The sequence below is a fragment of the Ochotona curzoniae genome, unplaced genomic scaffold, assembly GCF_017591425.1.
Source record: "Ochotona curzoniae isolate NIBS_2020 unplaced genomic scaffold, NIBS_Ocur_1.0 contig_3643, whole genome shotgun sequence".
NCBI classification, from domain to species: Eukaryota; Metazoa; Chordata; class Mammalia; order Lagomorpha; family Ochotonidae; genus Ochotona; species Ochotona curzoniae.
In genome coordinates, this window is record NW_024465933.1 from 4,345,796 (window position 1) to 4,368,019 (window position 22,224).

The 22,224-nt window shown below is 46.3% G+C and overlaps 1 protein-coding gene across 12 annotated transcripts in view; it reads left to right on the forward strand.

Annotated features, from left to right (window-relative positions):
• The first annotated feature begins 4,304 nt into the window (after positions 1-4,304).
• Positions 4,305-22,224, forward strand: part of AGFG1 (ArfGAP with FG repeats 1) — a 74,837-nt gene continuing 56,917 nt past the window's right edge. For 8 of the 12 annotated variants that reach the window (XM_040982836.1, XM_040982841.1, XM_040982834.1 and 5 more), the window contains exons 1-2: positions 4,478-4,699; positions 20,564-20,657. In XM_040982836.1, the coding sequence (XP_040838770.1) occupies positions 4,533-4,699; positions 20,564-20,657 (261 nt within the window). In that variant the 5' untranslated portion in view covers positions 4,478-4,532. Of the gene's footprint in view, positions 4,700-20,563; positions 20,658-22,224 lie in introns of all 12 variants that reach the window. The other 4 variants (XM_040982837.1, XM_040982839.1, XM_040982840.1 and 1 more) reach the window with 2 other exon arrangements.

Here is a 22,224-nt window from a genome sequence, read left to right on the forward strand (position 1 = left end):
GATTGGCAGTACAAAACAACGTGTGGCAATAACATGACTGCTGGAAAGCATGCTTTGTATTTTGGTCAGAGACATTACACTGCTCTCCTGTTTTTTCTTTTGAAGATTTATTTACTTCAAAGAGTTACAGAGACCTTCCATCTGCTGGCTCACTCTCAGATGGCTGCAACGGCCAGAGACGGGCCAGGCCCCAAGAGCTCCATCTAGATGTTCCGTGCAGGTGGCACGGGCCCAGGAATTTGCTTTTTCCACATTGTCTAGCCGAGCAGTGGAGAAGCTGGGACTTGAACCAGTGCCCATATGGGATGCAGGTGTCCCAGGGAACAGCTTTACCTGTCAGGCCACAGTGCCAGCCCCGAGTGGGCTCAATCCTTAAATGGCCCACACTTTGCTGGCATGAGAGCTTGCACTGAGCTGAAGTCAAGGGCCATCTCCAAGTGCTCACAACGGATCCACTTTAGCAGGCTCTTGCCAGTCAATGATGAGTTAATGTGAGCGTTGAGGATGTGAAACACAACAAATATATTTAAATACCTGAGTTTTTGATAACGTTAAAAAAAAATTGGTCACTAGTAAAATCTAACATGAAAAAGTATATTTTGTACATTTGCAAACCAAGGAAATGAAACAGGCATTTATTCTCGCTTCCTGACATGAACTGTCCTAAATATGGGCTGGAGGGAGGTTTTCCTCTTACGGCAATATTTCAGAGGCTGGTGTGGTGGTACAGCGCGTTAAGCTTCCACCCGTGATGCTGGCATTCCTTATTGGAGTGCTGGTTCAAGTTCTGGCTGCTCGCTGATCCAGCTTCCTGTTCATGTGCCAGGGGAAGCACCAGACGATGACAGCCCAAGGAAGTGGAGCCCTGCCACACATGAGGGAGACCCAGATGGAGTCCCAGGCTCGAGGCTGCAGCCTGACCTCATCCTTGCTATGGAGGCCATCTAAGGATCCTCTGTGAGGATCTCTGGTCGCCGCTTTCCCCCGTGGCTCTGCCTTTCAAGTAAATAAATCCATATACGTGTGGCTGTATTTTTAAGATTTGTTTTATGTACTGAAAGGCAGAGAGAGAAAGATCTTACATCTGCTGTCCCACTCCCAAGTGACCACAATGGCTGGGGCTGGGGCATGCTGAATCAAGGAGCCAGGAGCTTCCTTTGGGTCTCCCAGTTAGGTGCAGGGGCCCAGGCACGTGGGCCATCCTCTGCTGCTTTCCCAGGTGCATTAACAGGAAGCTGGGCGAGGAGAAGTGGAACAGATGGAACTCGAACTCATGCCTATGCTGGAATAGCTGCTGCAGGCAGTGGCTTAACCCGCTATGCCACAGCACCTACCCCCAAATAAATGAATCTTTAAAAACAGGAATCTTTCAGTTGACAAATGTGAAGAAATAATGATGGAACTGGAGGGCTTTTCTGCCAGCCTTAATGAATGAGTAACTCGAGACTGTAGTCATTAAGGGCGGCTGATGTCCTGGAAAGATACACCCTTACAGCCCCGTATGTGCCTCCTGATGGATAAGCCCGAGGGAGACACATTATGCTCCCTTCCAAAAACTGACCTCAAATCAAGTGAACTGGACTCAACCACCAATTTTTAAAAAGAAGCGAGGACAGAGGAGCATGTTAAAAAACAGACTTCGAGAAGTTGGGCAAAAGTGCCCAAGTTCCGATACAAACGATGCACAAGAGAAACAAGGAGAGCAGAGGGAGCTGTGCGGAGGCTGGGCGAGCCGACGGTGCAGCTGCAGGGGGGATGCGACCAAGCACAGAGGTCTGCTTACACATCGGAAAATAAACGCAAACACTGAACCTTGGGGTAGTTGTTGATTGCCAACTTCTTAAATATGCTAATGGTATTGTAAGCTTCAAAAACATTTGATTTTGTGAGCGGTTCAAATCGAAATATTGGCATTTGCTGGTGAGTGGTATGTAATGTAATTGGAGTGTGTGTGTGTGGGGGTAATGCAGGGATGGGCTGGGGTGTGTGTGTGGGGGTAATGCAGGGATGGGCTGGGGTGTGTGTGTGGGGGTAATGCAGGGATGGGCTGGGGTGTGGGAGTGTGTGTGTGTGTGGGGGGGGTAATGCAGGGTTGGGCTGGGGTGTGGGAGTTGTGTGTGGGGGGGGGTAATGCAGGGATGGGCTGGGGTGTGTGTGGGGGGGTAATGCAGGGTTGGGCTGGGGTGTGGGAGTGTGTGTGTGTCGGGGGTAATGCAGGGATGGGCTGGGGTGTGGGAGTTGTGTGTGGGGGGGGGTAATGCAGGGATGGGCTGGGGTGTGGGAGTGTGTGTGGGGGGGGTAATGCAGGGATGGGCTGGGGTGTGGGAGTTGTGTATGTGTGTGTGTGGGGGTAAGGCAGGGATGGGCTGGGGTGTGGGAGTTGTGTGTGTGTGTGTGGGGGTAATGCAGGGATGGGCTGGGGTGTGTGTGTGGGGGGGGTAATGCAGGGTTGGGCTGGGGTGTGGGAGTGTGTGTGTGTGGGGGTAATGCAGGGATGGGCTGGGGTGTGGGAGTGTGTGTGTGTGGGGGTAATGCAGGGATGGGCTGGGGTGTGGGAGTGTGTGTGTGTGGGGGTAATGCAGGGATGGGCTGGGGTGTGGGAGTGTGTGTGTGGGGGTGTAATGCAGGGATAGGCTGGGGTGTGTGTGGGGGATAATGCAGGGATGGGCTGGGGTGGGGGAGTGTGTGTGTGTGGGGGGGTAATGCAGGGGTGTTCACTAAGCAGTTCTAGCCATGAACTAACTGTGATTCAAAGCAAGCCAGGAGATTTAGGTAGTTTAATATTTGTCATAGTAGAAATTTTTTTTTCTGAATCCGCTCGCTGGCTTGTGTCAGCGTGTTGGCTTGTGACAGCAGCTGGGGTGTCGGACGCCACACCTATGTGCCTCACTCAGGTTCTGGCTCCCTGCTGGTCCACACCCTCACGGGCAGCGGCTGACCATGCAAGGTCTTGGGCTCCTGCTGCCCACCCAGGAGACCTGCCCACCGTGTCTCTGGCATTGGCCTGGTCATGCCTTAACTGCCCTGAACATCTGGAGAACGAGCTGAACAAACCAGCACATGGGAGATCTCTTTTTCAAAAATAATGAAAATAAATTAAAAAAAAATTCATACAAATCCATTTGCAGCTCACTGACCCCTGTTGTTTTAATATTAAAAGCTAATTATTACTGATAGTATTAATATGGATATTTATCCAGTGGCTTTCACAGGCGATCTGGAGGCTGGCTCACCAACCGGGAACTCTGGTTTCAACTCCAGCCTTCCCCTTTGCCAGCAGGATGGGTCTGGACCCTCAGCTCAGGGTCTCCCCGAATCCATTTGGGAGAGAGGTTTCTGCATTGCTTTGTTTGGCAAAGTGGAAGTAGCCACCGTGCCTACCTCTCCAGGTTGCAGTGAAGATCAGGCTACTTCGTGCATTTGCTCCAGAAGCCACGGAGCACCCTGCCTGCAGCTCTGGGAGGGGTATGGGGTGCAGTGGCGCAGAAAATGCAGGGGCCAGGTTGGAACCTCAGAGGGAGAGCCCCGACATCGCAAATGAGAGGCACGAGGGAGAGAAGACAGCCAGTTGGCTGCAGAATGACTTAGCGAGCCCCAGGTCCGTGTGGGACAGTGTGGCAGAAAGCGCGCACCTGTGACTGACCGGAAGTCTGCTCAGGGATGTAGCGGGCTTCTCAACGCAGGTGATTCTTTTACTTCCGCCAGTCCCTTTTCCATTTGTGGCAATGTCTGCGGGGAATTTTAGTTACCTCTGTGGGAAGACACTATTGGCAGTGGGCAGAAACGCTGCGCGTACCTAACGCACAGGGCAACCTCCACCGCAAAATGTCCACTGCGGCGAGCTTGCGCTATCCCGAGGTACAGAGAACAGGAGTCAGAAGGAGTCGGCTGTGTTTGCCTGAGTAAAGGAAGATGGAGGAAGGAGGCAGGGCTGAACCATGGCGTGCTTCTGAGGCCACGATGAGCCACGTGGAATTCTCCCCAGAACAGAAGGGGAAACGCGCCGGGGGCCGTGAGGGCGCAGGATGACCCACGCTTAACACATTATAAAAGGGCCTCAAAGAGTTCATGAACAATGGGAAGGAAAAGTAAATCTTGGTGCCAAAAACCAAACAAAAAGCTAAGAAAATCGCTCGGCCACGTTTCTCCTCAGCCCCCCGGGAGACCGCCGGGAGCCAGGCCTCTGCGCGGCCGCAGTGACTCCTCCCGGCCAGCAGAGGGCGCGGGCCGGCACTTGGCCACTCGCCGCCCGGGGCGGGCCTCCTCTTGCCTTCCCCCCGCGCTCGCCTTCCCTTCCCCGGCCGAGTCGGGAAGGTGGCGGCGGCGGCGGTTGTCCCGGGCCGGCCGGTCGGTGCGGCCCGTGAGCGCGCGCTCCGCCGCGTCCGCGCCGCGTCCAGCGCCGTCGAGGCGAGCCGCGGCGGGCGGGCGCAGGGCGGCGGCCAGGGCGGCCCGTGGGGGGAGCGCGGGCCCCCAGGCGCAGCGCCGCCCGCTTCCCGGCCCTCGCCGGCCTCCCTCCCTCGGGCGCCGCGGCCATGGCGGCCAGCGCCAAGCGGAAGCAGGAGGAGAAGCACCTCAAGATGCTGCGGGACATGACGGGCCTCCCGCACAACCGCAAGTGCTTCGACTGCGACCAGCGGGGCCCCACCTACGTGAACATGACGGTCGGCTCCTTCGTGTGCACGTCCTGCTCGGGCAGCCTGTGAGTGCCGGGCCCGGGGGGCGGCTGCGGGGCGGCCGGGGGGCGCGGGCAGCGGCCGAGGGTCCAGGCCCCGCCGTGGGCAGGGTGGGGCCGGCGTCCGCGCTCACCTCCCTGCTCTCCGGGGACGAGGAGGGCCGTGCGGGGGGCCCGGTAGTACGGCCTGGGCGCGGCGAGGCACCTGCTGGGCACGGTGGACAGGGGGTGGACGGGGGTGGACGGGGGTGGACGGGGGTGGGACGGGAGCAGCAGGGGCTCGGCCGTCTGCGCTTTTGTTGTCCACCGTCTCCCTCCTCGGGCTCAGTATCCTGGTGACTGGGAGAAAACCGGCGTTTCGGAGTAGTAAAGGAGGGGGAGGGATGGAAATATCCCGACGGCAGAGATGTGAATCCCCAGGGGACGAGCTGGAGAGGATTAATTCCGGGGCGTGGGCGGAGGCGCAGAGGACATAGGCTGGGAGGGTTTTTTGGTTTTTTTTTTTTTTCCGGGTCCCGAGAGAGCCTTGAGTTCGGGGGAAGTTTGGCTGGAAGTCAGGAGGAGCGGCAGGCGCGGGGTTGTAACTGCGGGGCAGCGCCCACGGCCCCGTCGTGCGGAGCCCGGGCTTAGGGCTAGGACACAGGACACGACGGCTGACCGTCTCCGGTTACTGGCATGGTCCGTGTTTGCCCTTTGTTTAGATGAGAATGTGCATGCCGTGGGGAGTTGGCAGATGATTTGAGAACAGAGAAGGTGCTCTTCCGTGCTGATTGTCTTGGATTTAAAGTTAAGCTGTTGTGAAGTGGTAGGTACTGAGCAGTGTCCAGAGCCTCGACTCTTAGGATGAATAAGCAGACAGCATACGCAGGTGCGGGAGGCTGCTTTCTTAGAGAGTTGAAAATGCAGGACTTTTTTTTTTTTTTTTTTCAGTTGGGCTGTCGGGCATCCCGAGTTCTCCCAAGTATCACTTCTTTGACAAACATGCATGATGAGTTAGGTTCCTGTCGTGTTTTCCATGATGCCTTGAGGTGTGCAGATAAATGCTGTGAGATTTGTATTCTCTGGGTTTATCCTGCGTTGGGGCGTGTCTCAGAAAGCTCACACATGCCACTAAACGATGCCAGGGGTCGGCTCTGGCTGTGCTGGTATAGCCCCGAAGGCTCGTTTCAGATTTGTCACCAGACACAGGCCAGCTGGCAGGACCTGGGAGGCGTCTGGCTCGTGCTTTTTGTGAATGAGGCAGAAAATGAAGTGAAAGAAGAAAATAATATAATTATAAGTGTATTTAACTTTTAAGGGACACTTAAGATGTCCTGAACATAAAGTACTTTAATGCATCAGTATTTGAAATAGGTTTACACACATTTGTATGTATTCACTGTTGTAGACAATAGATTCACACCTGTGTTCATTCAGTAAACAGCTGAAGTGAGGTTAGGTTATAAAACCTTAAAACGGGCCCATGTGCAGCAGCCTAGTGGCTAAATCCTTGCCTTGCACCTGCTGGGATCCCATTTGGGCACTGGTCCCTGTCCCGGCAGCTCCACTGTCCTTCCAGCTCCCTGCTTGTGACCTGGGAAAGCCGTTGAGGATGGCCCAAAACTCCTGCACCCCCAGTGGGAGACCCGGAAGAGGCTCCTGGCTTCCAGTGAGCTCTGCTTGGCCACTTGGAGGAGTGAACCCCCTGACCGAAGATATTTGTTTCTGTCTCTCCTCCTCTCTGTATATCTGCCTTTGCTTTAAAAATAAATAAATCTAAACCCTTTAGGCTGTTGGAAGCTCATTGTTAGTGAAGGGGGCATCCTGATGCGTCAGGTTGATGCTTTCTTGAACAGCTAATCCAAGCACTTCAGTTAGAGCCAACACTGGACTTGCACCTTCATGTTCAAGGACTGGGGCGATTTTGAGGTGTATGTCACACCAAATTATTTGTTGTGTGTCTGTTAGCATTAGTGTAGTGGATAACATTATAAAAAAAGATTGCTTGTTTTAAAAACTGATTCATGAATTTTTTCATTGAGGGTTTTGATGCAATAGAAATATATTCTCTTTCTAATACTGATTACTTTATGTAGACAGTACATTTAAACTTGAATTTTCTGGTGGAGAAATATGGTCAGATGGTAATTCTGCTCTTTTTTTGGACTATCATGGTAAGTATCCAAGAATTTTAATTCTTTAAGTTAAAAACTGAACAGATGAAAGAAAATGTTACACAGTTATTAATGTGAAATAGGTTATAACCAAATGCCCTTTCCAGAGAGCTCTTTTGCAAGATCCATTCAGTGTATTGTGGGATCACATAAGTGATATGTATTTTTTAAAATGTATTTATTTGTTTTAAAAGCAGAGTTACAGAGAGAGAGAAGGGAGAAAGAGATTTTCCATCCATTGCTTTGTTCCCCAAGTGGCTGTAACAGTTGGGGCTGGCCCAGTCTGAAGCCAGGAGCCGGGGTTTCTCCCAGGTCTACAGGTGTGTGGGTGGCCATGCCTAGGGCTGCATTCTCTGCTTTCCCAGGCACATTAGCAGGGAGCTGGATGGGAAGTGGAACAGTGGGACATGAACTCGTGTCCATATGGGATACTGGCAGAGGATTAGCCAGTTGAGCCATTGTTGCAGACCCCCAACTGTTGCCTTCTTATAAGTACTGAAGTTTTTCCATCTTAACAGGGCCGATTATGGGGCTTTTAAACAGAGTTGGACCCGTCTTCTGCTATCTCTTCCTAGAGCAGCTGCTGGGGCTGGCCCAGTCTGGACCAGGAACTGACAACACCATCCAGGCATCCTACGCAGGTGGCAGGGGCCAGTGCACGCCAGTCCCCCACTGCCAAAACATGTTCTCAGTGCATTAGCAGGGCGGCCTATTGGAAATGGAGCAGCCAGGACTCTACTGGTGTTGCAGGCAGTGACTTAATTCGTTGCACCATGATACTGCCCCACAGCTTCTGTAAAGTTTTTAACTTTATAACAAATAGAACTTGTCGGTGCTTTAATTTAGCATTACACGAATGCTTTTTGAATATGTATCCACTGTTCAGATAATTTGTCTTTTGATATATAACGTAGACACTGTGCTGTTTATGATTTCAGCATTTTAACTTTTTTGAACGAGGTATTTATGTTTGTTGAAAGGCAGGGGGTTGGCAGTGGGAGACAGAAAGAGATCTTTCATCTGCTGGTCACAACATCTGGGGCTCGGCCAGTTAATTTGAAAGGAAGAGGCAGAGACAGAGAGAGAGGTCTTGCATCCACTGACTGACTCCTAAAATGCTTGCTGCAACTGGGGCTGAGTCAGGCGTCTAGTCTGGAGATGAGTCTGGATTGTCTTGGAGCCTGGGCCTGCTGCCTCCTGGGGGGCACCCTAGGCTGCAGGTGGCCTGTGCTGTTCGGCTGCCTCCTGGGGGCGCTCTGGGCTGCAGGTGGCCCATGCTGTTCGGCTGCTGCGCTGACTGCCTGCTCCTTGACTGTAAGGCAGTTTGAATGCAGAATTGTTCTGGATTTTTACCTCATTTTTCAGTCTTATATAGTTCTCCAGTATTACGTGACAGCCTTTCCTAGTGATTCAATTTTGATTCATTTTACATGGAAGCAATTCTCATGTATTATTTTGTGTAATATTCAATTAAGTTATCTGCCTACCAGCTGCTGTACCAAATATCTTATCAAGCACCGTGTCAGACTTTTGGTCATCAAAACTCAGCTGGAAGAAGTAGGAGAGATTTGCCTGTTGGTGACTGTTCCTGGTGTGGTGTGCGAACTGTAGGCTTTTCAGAGGGGCGGCAGCGTGGTTTCCTCAGCACTGTGGTCGGAATGTTCTCTGCTGTGCTGTGAGCGTCTGCACCAGGGCAGCTCCTCGGCGCCGGAGCTTGGCGACAGCAGTGTGACGTTCACACGGTGGCGGCGTTTCCACAATGTGCTCACACTTTGTTTTACTCATTTTTCTGTGATTTTTGGCACAATTGTGATTGTGGGTGCTTTGATGATTTGTTTTAAAGTAGGTAAAGTATAATTTCTGAACTTATTAAAATTAACTGTTAGTGGAAGAAATTAAAAATACTGTTTTATGGAACTTGCTGACTTCTGGATCTGAATTTAAAACCATTGCTCCTTTAGGAAATCCTGCATCTGCTCAAGTAGCATTCTTCAGAAAGCGGGCAGCTTTCCTAGGCTGACTTCATTCTTTTTTCTACAAGCATGCGTGACTCTCAGATCAGTGAGAAGCTGGTGAGGAGACACGCAGTGCGGGATCGCGGTATCCTTGCCATGTTTTCCTCAGTTTAAGTAGTCGAAGCTCTATCATGGGAAGCATGGTTTGAGTCCTCTAATACATATAGATAAAGCAGATGTATACGTACAGAGAGTAAGTCGGTAGCTTTAGCAGCAGGTTCCCTGTGACGTCTGTTAGGGCCTCACACCTGGCAGCTCATGCACAGAAGGCACTCGATTGAAGAGGATTGGAATGAAATTCATTAACTTTATGGTGGGGAGGGAAACTTGGATTGTTTGAAATATGGGCAGTGGTAATTTAAAAATTGTTCCAAGAGATGTTAATCTTTTTTATTGATAGCATGAATGTGTTTTTTAGGTGCATTGGTCATAATTACACCTTGCTTTTGCACCTGCTGCTTAGGAAGGCCATTAACAAAGTGCAGGTACTTGGAGGAATGTATTGTAGGTAGTCTGCATGTCCTGAACTCAGCATGTTTTCAGATTTTCTGTGTCTTCTTCCTGTATCTGGGGGGGATGGGGGAGATAAGGGGAGAAGCCACACCTAGCCTCCCAACCTGCCCAGTACCTGAGGGTGGGGGACAGCCATGTGATGTGTCCCAGGGTCCAGATGTAGAGCTTGTTTTAAGGGTTCAGCTCAGGTAGTTTTGAGAGTTCTGAAATGCTGTCAGTCTTGCTGATCCAAAAATGAGAAAATCCTTCCAACGTCCATTGGCTGGTGTAGTTGACTCTAGAGTCTTCATTCACCCAGATTTTTGTTTTCTTCGTGTGGGTGTGGTAGTTGTCCAATTTGTCCTCCTTCCTCTGCTATGGTACCAGATGTCCTCTGCAGGTCCCAGTGGGCTGCTGTGTCCTCCATGTGCATCAGGGCCTGTTGTTCACTGCTCCGTCCCTTCCACTGAGGAGGCTCAGTTCTGACACAGACACTTCATGGTGAGACCACCAATGCTGCATCTGAGACCCCATGTCTCCCCACATGTGCCCACCTGTGCCATCCCCAGGCCCCCTGCAAGCCCACACACCAAGTCCTCACAAGTGCACCACCAGGCGGCTAGTGAACTTCCTCCAGCTCTATTGGTGCCCCAGACTGCTCGACACAGGCCTCACATGACTCGGAATCCATGGACCCAGCACCCAGTGTGCAGGTGGGCCTGTGGCTCCCCCGTCTCCCACTGCGCTTGGGGCTCACGGACCAGGGACCTGCCATGCAGGCAAGTCCAAGGACCCAGGCCAAGTGACCCAGGCCCTGCTGGACCCCTGTCCTTGGGCTCACAGATTTCAGTGAGTTTTTCTTTAAAGAGATTACTTATGGGGCTATGCACAGTAGCCTAGTGACTAAAGGCCTTGCGTTGCTCTTCCCAGAAACCCATATGGGTGCCGGTTGGTGTCCCAGTACCCCTGCTTCCCATCAAGCTCCCTGCTTGGGGCCTGGAAAAGCAGTAAAGAATGGTCCAGGACCCTGGGACCCTGAACCCGCATGGGAGACCTAGAAGAAGCTCCTGGCTCCCAACTTCAGTTATGCTCTGGCCATTTTGACCGTTTGGAGAGTGAACCAGCAGGAGGAAGACCTTGTCTCTGTGTATCTGCCTTTCTAATAAAAATAAACAAAAAATTACTTATGTGCAGTAAAGAAAATAGCAAAGACACGAAAACAACCCAGATGCTGGTCCAAAGAAGAGTGGGTAAGAAACAGCACTACATCTACTCCCATGGAATACTACTCAGCCGTTCAGAAGATGGGAATTCTACCATTGGCAACCAAAACGGTCCCGATGGAGAGCATTATGCTCAGTGAAATAAGTCAAACCCAAAAGGACAAATATCATATGTTCTCTCTGATATAAGGCAACCTTCGTCAAATACATGGTCAATAGCCCTCTCATAGCTGTTTTTGCTACAACTCATGGGTTTTGATATTTTTGTTTTTATTTTCATTTCTACAAAATTACTAAATTTTTCACTGATTCACAGGTCGTATAGTAGCATCAATTTCTTCAAGAAGGCTTTTGATTTTCTTTTTAATTTCTTGAGTGACACACTGGTCATTCAGTAGCCTGTTATTTAACTTCATGGCATTGTACATTTTTTAACTTTTCCTGTTGTTGATTTTGTTTTATGGCTTTTCATTTAAGGGGATGTATAGTAACTATATAATAGCGACCATCATGTCCAGATGTGAGGATACAGTGCAGTGTGCATCTGTACTTCCAGATCAAAGATGGACTTCCAATGAAACTGTTAAAAATATCTTGGCCATATTATACTGGACTGTCTGTACCTGCAATATCAGGATTCGCTTAACAGCAGAATGGTGGACTTAGGACTGTTTATGAAGGAATGTACTATTGTAATCATATAGAGGAAATCGGTGTGGGGGGAGGCATCCTGGGAGAGGGTAAGGGAAATCCCAGAGCCTATGGAATTGTATCATTAAAAAAAAATTCTGCAAGATTTGTAGAAATGTGTTTTCATTACTTAAACCTGTGTGTTTAATTTTTAAGAGGAAGAACAGTTTGTTTCAGTTATTTCTTATTTATTTATTTATTTGTGTTTGTTGGAAAGTCAGATTTACAGAGAGGAGGAGAGAAAGATCTTCCATCCATTGGTTTACGCCTCAAGTGGCCGCAACAACTGGATCTGAAGCCAGGAGCCAGGAGCTTCTTCAGGTCTCCCACATAGGTGCAGGGCCTTAAAGCTTTGGGCTGTCCTCCACTGCTTTCCCAGGCCACAAGCAGAGAGCTGGAAGGAAAGTGGAGCAGCTGGGATATGAACCTGCGCCCACATGGGATCCTGGCGCATGCAAAACGAGAATTTAAGCCACTAGTTACCACACTGGGCCCCTTTGGTTTCAATCCTAATTATCAAAGAAACACTATACACATAATTTAAGGTAGGGGCTGTGACAAGCAGGTTAACCCAATTTATGATTACCTAAAAATCAACTCTGAACTCTTTTATTTTTTTAAAGATAGTGGCGAAGAGGCTGAGAGAGAAGGCTCTTCTGCTGGTTCATGCCCCATGTGGCCATAGTAACTAGGGCTGGGCCAGGCCAAAGCCAGGCCCCCACAGGTTGTTCTGGGTCCCATGTGGGTGCAGAGGCCCGAGTGATTGGGCCATCCTCCACTGCTTTTCCTGATACATTAGCAAGGAGTTAGGTTATCTAGGTCCCAAACTGGCACCCATGTGGGATGCTGGCCTCTTAAAAGAAGGCTTATTGTGTTACAAATCTGCTCCAACTCTGAGCACTTTTTGCAGTTCTGTCCTATAGTTACCCAAATGTTTCTAATTAACACACTTAGAATATTGCTTTTCCAAAGCCAGTTTAGGCTTTTATTGAGGTTTTAAGCGAAGATGGAGAATGATGTGTATCTGTCTGCTTAACAGAGCTCCCACCGTGTTCATCCATAAGGGCTCTCCTCCTCTAAGTTTATCATTGTCTTGTTTTCTTAGTTGCTTTGTTTGATTTTAAAAATACATGATAAAAACTGACCTGAGTAGACTTTTGGACAAATTTGGGTCTTAATAATCCCTGTGGTGTTTAGTCACATTTTAAAAAAAGATTTTTTTTTAAAAAATTTTTGGAAAGACAGATATACATAGAGCAGGAGATAGGGGGTAAAAGATCTTCCATCCACTGATTCACTGCCCAAATGGTAACAACTGCTGGAGCTGAGACAGTCCGAAGCCAGGAGCCGGGAGCCCCTTCTGGTCTCCCATGCAGGTGCAGGGTCCCAAGGACCTTGACCGTCTTCAACTGCTCTCCCAGGCCACAAGCAGGAAGCTGGATGGGAAGTGGAGCATCTGAGACATGACCAGCACCCATATGGTATCCAAGCCGATGCAAGGCAAGGGCTTTAGCTACTAGGCTGTCATACTGGGCTTGGTATCTAGTTACATTTAGAAGCCAGTGACAACACACAGTTGCAGAACCCAGCCCAGGAAGAAGTGGACAGGACAGCGACCAGGACAAGCAGCTCTGGTGTAGCACTGGGCCTCCCAAGAGAAGAATGCTGTCAAGGGCTTTGCTGTCCCACAAATCGGCCTAACTCAGCACCAGCTTTGGTAGCCGTTTAGGGAGTGAACTAGCCAGTGGAAGGCCTCTGCCTCTCCGGCCTTCATTCCTTCCTCCTCTGGAATTCTGAAGAAATAAACCACAGAAAATATTAAACATAAAAATTTCCCTCTGCCTTCATTCTGCTTTTTCCCTCATTCCTTTACTGCCTTTCTGTGTTGGGTGGACTCTCTTTCTAGGATCTCTACATCTTTTTTAGGCTCCTGATTAAATCGGACAGGAGGCCATTTTTTGAGCATTAAATGGATGGTGATGCCTTAATTCTGTTCCCATTTTAAAAATCACTGGTTTATTAAAATTCACAAAGCTGAAAACACTCTAGGAAATTGTTTCCAAACCTTTATTTTTAGCTTTGAGAAATCTGATGCCGTTCCTGTTACTCTTTTTAGCCCATTCTCCCACCCCTCCTTGGGGATTATTTATGATTTTTAGTCCTTGCTGTTTTTTTAAAGATGCATTGATTTTTATTGCAAAATCAGACATACAGAGAGGAAGATCTTCTGTCTGATGATTCACTCCCCAAGTGAGCGCAATGGCCAGAGCTGAGCTGATGTGAAGGCAAGTCCTCCACGTGGGGGCAGTATCCCAAGGCTTTGGGCCGTCCTGGACTGCTTTCCCAGGCCACAAGCAGGGAGCTGGATGGGAAGCGGGATCCTGGCGCGTTCAAGGTGAAGACTAGCTGCTAGGCTACTGTACCAGTGCCAGTTGCTGCTATTTAAAAGGGAATTTTTTAAATGTGTTTTGAAAGGTGAGGCAATCGCTGGTTCCCTTGGGCGTGTTCTGTGGTAGAGAGGAGGGGGAGGGTGGGAGAGACAGAAATGTTCTTGTCTTCCACTCTGTGTGGGAAGCAGCCCTCTGCGTTTTCAGTCTTTACATCATCTTGGAAAGGGGAGTGTTTTCATGATGCCACCCTGTATCCTTGAGAGGGGCAGTAAGTCCTAGGGGATGGGTCATTGATTGACAGGTGGGTGGGAATTCCAGATTGCAGGGGACTGTGACTTCTGGCTCTTGACCTTTGGCTGGTTCCTGCCTGTCCCATCTCACTTTCTCCTTTAGTAGGCATTTCTGACTCAGTGCAAGGCTGCAGGTTCATCACATGTTCTGCATTTGCTTTCTGCTGATTAGGGATAAAGGGCTTACCTATCCTGGACTCGGAACTCTTCTTATCTCATCTGATGGATTCCTTTCACTTGCTGGGGAACTTCCACTCAGTGCCAATGAATATGTCACCTGCATCTTCATCATTACTCTGAGATGTTGTTGACTTCTTAGCACAGCAGTCAGAACATAGGTGGTCTCACCGTGCAACATGTGCACCAAGAACAGACCACCTCTGGGTCCCTGAGATCAGAGATCTTGATGTGTCTGACGCCATCATGAGATGAAAAGAAAGACATGCTGCCTACTGACAACAGAAGCCGTTGGTGGTGCTTTCCCCACAGTGGGTGCTACAGGCTGGCCCAGGGAGCCCAGTGTGCTGGCTCTTTGGGTCCCAGCACAGTTGTTAAAAGGCATCTTACATTTGTTATAGGTTTTAAATGTATATTTTATATTATGAAATTTATTTTCAGTAAATAAGCATTAAATCAAAATGGACAAATTAGCTTTTTCTTTCTGCCAGTATTGGCAACTACATGAATTTCCACAGCCTATTAAAATATTTTAGTCAACTTCTTCCCCAGCAAGGAGAGACAACTATTGAACTAAGCTCTTGGGCTGGTGTTGTGGCATAAAGAGTTAAGCCACCCACTGCAATAGCAGCATCCCGCATGGGCACAGGTTTGAGTATCTGCTGCTTCATTTCCTTTACAGCAGAAGGTGGGCCCTGCTGCCATGTGGGCGACTTGCACGAAGCTAGTGGCTTCAGCTTGGCTCTCGCCTGGTCACTGGGGCCACTTGGGGAGCGATCCAGTGAATGGAGGATGTTTCTGTCCATCTCTGTAACTCTTTCAAATAAATAATAATTTTTTATAAAAGCAGTGGAGTTTTCTTAGTCGCCCTGCACAGATTACTTGAGCAGAAGGCTGTTTGCAAGATTGAGGCATAGTTAAGAGCAGCATACTGCTGGGTGTACCAAGTGAGTCATGCCATCTGGTTCCTGGGTGCTGGTCACTGAAACTAAAATTCATAGGAATTTGTGAATTATGCAGCTAAAACATATTAGGTTGTGCCAGTAGTTTACTTCATGACTTGGAACCAGCTAGTTGGCAAATGTGCTTTCAATATATCAATACTGCAGTTTTTTTAGTGAGTCAAATAATCTTTTTGCACAGAACTGGAGACTTACTGTATGTTTTAGGGTTTAGAATGAGTGGCACATCAGGTTTGGCTGTTTAAAATGATGCAGTTCATTATTGGCCCTGTTTAAGAATGGTGTAGTGTGCTTGCCCAACGTTTTCATATAATAATTGTATGTAATATCCTTAATATGTTCTGTAAATGCTGAATTTACATAGCAGACTGGCTGAGTTTAGCAAAAAAGGGAAGTGGCCCCAGCCTCTAGGAAAACACCTTACCCATAAATATTTCAGTCTTATTCAATCAAAGGTTTCATTCATTTATGTAGCCAAATTGGTAAGGGAAGAAAATGATCTGCAAATAAGAAACTTAATTAGTGTAAAAATTGTGATTGCAAAACTGCAATTGATTCTTTGTTGAGTTAGCATACACGGGTATACAGGTCAATGGATTTTAAGTAACTTCGACTAACAGCAGAATGTGGGGGACAGGGTTGGAATGAAACAGGATGCTGATGCAAGACTTGGTCCAGCTTTCTGCCTGTGCAGCCCGTGCTGCCCTGGAGGCAGCACTTGATGGCCCAAGGGCTTCAACTGTCACCGCTGGCCGAGGCCTGGACGGGGCCCAGAACCCCTGGCTTTGACCTGGCCCTGCCCGTGCTGGTGTGGACATTTTGAGTGTGAAGCAGCAGATGGAAGCCCTTGCACTGCACTCTTGCTTATTCTATTGACTCATTTGCTCTGCCTTTTGTCACTACAGAAACTCTTAGTTCTTATTTTACTTTAGTCCTTGGCGCCTACTCTTGTGTTCTGCAGCACTGCAGGCTTTGTGTTGGTGAGAATGGCAGGTGATGGCATCATGGCAGTGCCATGCTGTTCACGTTGATCCAGGTTGGTAATTGGGCGCTTGAGCAGTTTGTTCCGCCTTTTCACCAAGCAGTGTTCTTTTGCTTATTCATCCCTTCTGTAGGATTTGAGGGAGCGTTGGGTTGCCTCTACCTTCTGATGCGTAAAACTATAGTTGCTGTCAATATTTGTGTACAAGTTTTTGGCAAATAAAAGTTCTTATTAAACATGGGTAAAATACATAGGGATTGCTGGATACATTTTCATAAAGATGCTTAAATTTCTAAATTAAAATTTTAAATAATTGTTAAAAGTTTGAAATTTACATTTGGTTTTATTTTCCATTTACACTGATGTGGAAGCTCTCAATTCTGTATTTTATGCTCGTCTTTAGATTGTGGTATTCATACAAATGTGGTAGGGTTAACAAGTATATCCTTTTAAGTTTTCTTTGAGAAAGAATTTGTCTGCCACTGGATTTCCCAAATACTTGAAACAGCAGCGGTAGGTAGGGGTGCCAAGTAGGGGAGCTGCGAACTCAATCCAGTTCCTGCACGTGGTGGTGGAAACTCATCCGAGCAAGATGCAGGGAGCTGGAGTTTGGAGCTAGACAGGGCATTGAACCCAGCACTGTGGTGTGTGGACCCCCTGTCTTCCCCAGGAGAACAAGTATCTATCCCTGGGCCTGGCGGTGTGGCCTAGCAGCTAAAGTCCGCGCCTTGATCGCTCCGGGATGCCTTATGGGCACCGGTTCTAATCCTGGCAGCTCCAGCTCCCTGCTTGTGGCTTGGGAAAGTAGTCTAGGATGGCCCAAAGCCTTGGGATCCTGCACCTGCGTGCGAGACCTGATTCCCGGCTTCGGCTTGATTCAGCTCAGCACCAGCTTTTGCGGTCACTTGGGGAGTGAATCATCAGACAGAAGATCTTCCTCTCTGTCTCTTCTCTCTGTATATCTGACTTTGTAATAAAAAATAAATAAATCTTAAAAACAAAAAAAACCCCAAGTATCTGTCCCTGAAATAGATCAGTGTTCTAAATATTATTGTGAGCACAATGTTAATTTTTTTCATTTCCTTCTACAAATTGGTTATTAGTAAACAGGTGATGCTCAGTGTTGCCTTTGCGTTTACTCATTTGTTCTTTGCATCTTAAGATTTTTTTGGATTTTTTTTTAAGTTTATAAGTTTATTTAGTGATGGACTCATGTGGTGTAGATCCTTATGTTATCATTTGTCTGTTTTTTAAAGTTTTATTTGAGAGACAGTAAGGGAGGGAAAGAGGAAGGAGAGAAAAAAAAAGGGAGAGACAGGGAGAGAGATCTTCCATCTGCTGGTCCACTGCACAGATGATCCTAACAGCCAGGGCTGGGTTGGAGTGAGCAGACTGGGACTCCATCTGGGTCTGCCCTGCGGTTGGCAGGGTGCCACGCTCTGCTGTCTTCTAGCACAGCATTCTCAAGACAGCCGGGACTAGAGCAGCCGTTACAGTGTGGAAGCAGGTGTCCCAAGTGGATGCTTAACTGCTCCGACAAAAGCCTGCTGCCTACTTGTTTTTCTTAATTTGAAAGATAACATTATTTTGATTTTAAAACTTCAAAGATAGCTTTGCCTCTGAGATTATAGTAATTTTTTTCTCTTACTATTTGAAGATTATATTCCTTGTATTAATTAATGAATTCTTTGGAAAAGTCAAAATATTTTTCCTTTGTCTTAAGATTGTTCTTAAGATTTTTTTTGGTGTTTATTTGTAGATCATGCCTTTTATGGCATCTGAACAATATCTGCCATTTTCTCTTCGTATGTTACCACTTTTTGATTTTCTCTCTTGAAAGACAATTTATTATTTGTTTTAAAAGCTGATTATCTTTTTTTCTGTTTTCCTGCATGTCTGTATTGCCTTCTGAGTTATTTCTTATTTTTACTTTCCAATTTCTTGATTTTTTTTTTCCATCCAGCTTCATCAGATCTGCTCCTTGACTGATTTGTTGACTTGCCTTCTTCCCCCAAGATTTGTGTGTTTAATTGAAGGGTAGAGAGAGAGTGGTGTCTTCATCTTCTGGTTCACTCCCAGGCGACTGCAGTCACTGAGCTGGGCCCGGAGGAAGCCAGGAGTATGAAACTCTGGGTTTTGTACATGATTGCAGGAGTCTAAGGACTGACTCCCCCTCCCCCATTTTAAAAATTGTTATTATTATTATTTTATGATACAGTTCCATAGGCTCTGGGTTTTCCTTACTCCCTCACCAAATCCTTTCCTTCCCTTCTGATTTCCCCTCCATTATGACAATAGTATAGTTCCTCATAAACAGACATAAGTCCTTCATTGCAGGCATGGACAATGGCAGAGTCCAGCATCCTACTGTCAAGATAGTAAACAGTTTTAGTGGGAGTCCATCTTTGATCTGGAAGTAGAGAAATATACTGCATTATATCCTCACATCTAGATGTGATAGTCTATTACACAGTTATTATACATCCTCTTAAGTGAAAAGCCATAATACAAAATCAACAACAGGAAGAAAAATAGAAATTTACAATGCCATGATGTTAAATAACATGCTACTGAATGATTCACATGTTGCTGAAGAAAAGAAAATCAAGAAGCTTCTTGAAGAAAATGATGCTGCTGTATGACCTGTGAGACAGTGAATAATTTAATATGAGAAAAAATTGTTTTGAAGAATTGAAAGTAAAAACCAGAACATCAAAAATCCATGATATAGTTTCCACTTATCTTTGTTAGTGAGATGTTTTCCTGTAGACAACATATAGATGGGTTTTGTTTTTTAGTCTGGTCTACTAATCTGTGATGTTTGATGGTTTTAAGCCATTTACATTCTACTTTAATATGAATAGTTGGTAATTTGGTCTTTCCATTTTAGCAATGGGTTGTTCATTATTTAATTTTGCCTTCTGTTGTTATTTTATTGGGATGTTCTTCACATTTGCCTCTGGTTTTGGTGGGTGCTATTCCTCTTCTCTGACAAGAGAACATCTAAATATCCTTTGTAGGGCAGTTTTGGAAAAGGCATATTCTTTTAACTTTTCTTTACTATGGAAGAATTCTATTTAATTTTCAAAAACAAAAGCTTAGCTGGTTATTTTATTTTGGGCTGACAATTTTTTGCTTTTAGAATCTGAAATATGTTGCTCCATTCTCTTCTGGCCTGCAGAGTTTCCTGGGAGAGGTCTCCTGTGGGTTTGGTTGCCATTCCTCTATATGTCCATTGAGTTTTTTCACGTGCACATTTAAGGATCTTTTCCTTATGTTTGACTGAAGATAGCTTGATGATCATGTGTTGTGAAGATCACTTTTGGTCCCTCAAAGTTGGCTTAATTCAGATCATGGTCTAAAAGGTGTGCCATTCATCTGACAGTTGGAAGGAAGAGAGGAAGCAGAATAATAAAGTGGAGGAGTTGTTCATCCTGAATTTTTCTTAGTTTTGGCTAAAATGATTATTGAATTTAAAATATTACCGTGGCATACTTAATTACTCAAAAATTTCCCAGAATACATTTGAAAGACCTTGGTCCATTCATTTTGTTATTGTTAAATCTTTCATTTGATTTGTATGGGTAACAGATGAACTGGCAGAGTTTGGAAAATGCTATTGATGTGCTGGAGAAGGTAGAATTCAGATATGGTGTTTATAAGAGGACATGACTTCAAGGCAGTTTCATGAAACGTTGTGTAACTTACTGTTACTTTGTGTTGATTAACTCTCATTCTTCTTGGTGGAAGGCTGATTTTGGACAGGTGGACATGATTTCAGTGGCTCTTACTCTCTTTGACTACATTTTTATTTAATTATTTAGCTGCACAGTTAAATGTCATCAAGATAAAATCCTTAAGGCCAAACATACAGAAATGTCTTTAGTGTATTAAAGGGTCTTAAACTTAATCTTTGTATTTACCTGTTTCTTGGTTTTCTTTATACTACAATGGTTTCTTGAATTTCTTTTCCATGCACCAGTGGTTTCTACTTGAATACTTAGTTGAAAATGGTATTTATTGTGAATCCTTACTTAACGTGGTAGAAGGATGGGACTTTATTCAGAGTGATTATCTGCTTTCATGTTGTTAATTTTCATAAAGGTATAAGTTAATCTAAAATTTATTTACAAGTAGGGGCTATTTGATAAGAATCTTTGTATAGCTCTAACACTTTCACAGATGTTTTAAGAAACATGGACATGTATAAATATTATGTTCATAAAGTTCACTCTAGAGCTTCCCTTTCCTTCCATCACAAGTACATTAAAGTAATATTTGTTTTGCAGAAGCCCATAAATATAGTACATGTTCTCAAGTAGATAGCTAATTGAATTTATCTTTAAATTAGGGTGGATCTAACCATGTTACAAAGGTTAATAGCTTAAAATAATTAGCTACTTTTATGGGGTAAAAGTAATGCTCTGAACTTAACTGCTAAATGTTTTAAAATTATTAGGTTTGTCATTTTTAAAAATGTGTAGTAGTAAATTCTGTCAAATATTTTATTTTTTTAGGCGAGGGTTAAATCCACCGCATAGGGTGAAATCTATCTCCATGACAACATTTACACAACAGGAAATTGAATTTCTACAAAAACATGGAAATGAAGTAAGTGCTTTTACTGTTTTCAACTGTTTTAAATATCATTGTCTAGAAAGTTTTTTTGGGTATTCTGTATTTGGTAATGTTGTAATGTTCATATTTAATGGTGTGCTGGAATTTCTTGGGGGATTTCCTGAGCAGCAGGCCCTTGAAACCACTGAGAGTGAAGTGACAGTGTTCAGCAGAGAAAGAACCACTGGACACAGTCTGGTTGAGCATGTCTGCTTATTGTAAAGCATGCACAAGCTAATATAGACTAAGAAAGGGGAAGGCAGAGGATGTTTCCCCACAGTCATCCCACCCAGTAATGACAACTGCAATTGGCTGGAAGACTTGTCTATCTCTCTGGACCCTCCTGTCACGTCACAGGTCCTGTACAACACACATGGCTGGCAGGTATGCTTCAGGTCCCATGCAGATAGGCCTGGGGTCACATACAGCACACAGGCTGGAAGGTGTGTCTCAGGTCACCTTTGTCACGTGTGGCTGCTTGGTAGGCTGCGTGTCGCATTTGACTTCTCAGAGTTGCTTATCAAGGAAGTCCCAGCACAGCTCATTCATGGACAGAGAAAAGAGGCTGGGGTGCAGCCCACCATTCTTGCCTGTATGACTAGCTAAAAGGTCAGGTTGAAGTCTTGGTTAGCCGAAACTATTGTCAGGAAGCGTCCCCCCACGACACAGTGTGCCGTGTTCCTATGACCCCCACATAGGCCAATCCCCACCCTCGGCAGGGATCCAAGGGTGATATCCCACAGGAATTAATGTCTACTACATAAATACTTTACCTTAGACCTTAGGTGAGTCTTTTGCTTAAAGCTCATTGAGGTTAAATGTAAAAGGCATTTTTGGAGGCCATCTAGTATGAGATACAGGTTAATCTTTGCTTTGAAAAAAGTCAAAAAGGAAGAGGAAAAATCACTGCTGTATTAAGCTAAGTGAGCTCTAGTGTGACCAGTTTTCATGTAAGCTTCTTTTTTTATTACATGTTCCTTTGGGAGTTTATGTAATGGTTAATGTACATAGAGGGCTGGTGGTTCTGAGGGGAAGCCTGGTGTTGTGGGGAAAAGCTGGTAGGAGCTTTGACTGCGCTTCTGGTCCTCCTGTTGCAGTTCTGTGTTCTGCTGGTACTATGATTAGTGATGTAATTTATTGTTCTTGCAAAGACAGATTGACAGAAGGAGAGACAGGAAGGTCTTCCATCCACTGGTTCACTCCCCAAATGACTACAAAGGCTGGAGTTGAGCTGACCCAAAGCCAGGAGTCAGGAGCTGTGGATAAGCTGCAGACTGGTCCAAAAATAGCAAGGCTGAATTTTTAACTTTTTTTATGCTCAGATTTATTTTTATTATTTTTTCATTGGAAAGGCGGATATACAGAGAGGAGAGACAGAGAGGAAGATCTTCCGTCCGATGATTCACTCCCCAAGTGAGCGCAACGGCCGATCCAAAGCCAGGAGCCTCTTCTGGGTCTCCCACAGGGTGCAGGTTCCCAAAGCTTTGGGCCGTCCTCGACTGCTTTCCCAGGCCACAGGCAGGGAGCTGGAAGGGAAGCGGGGCTGCCGGGATTAGAACCT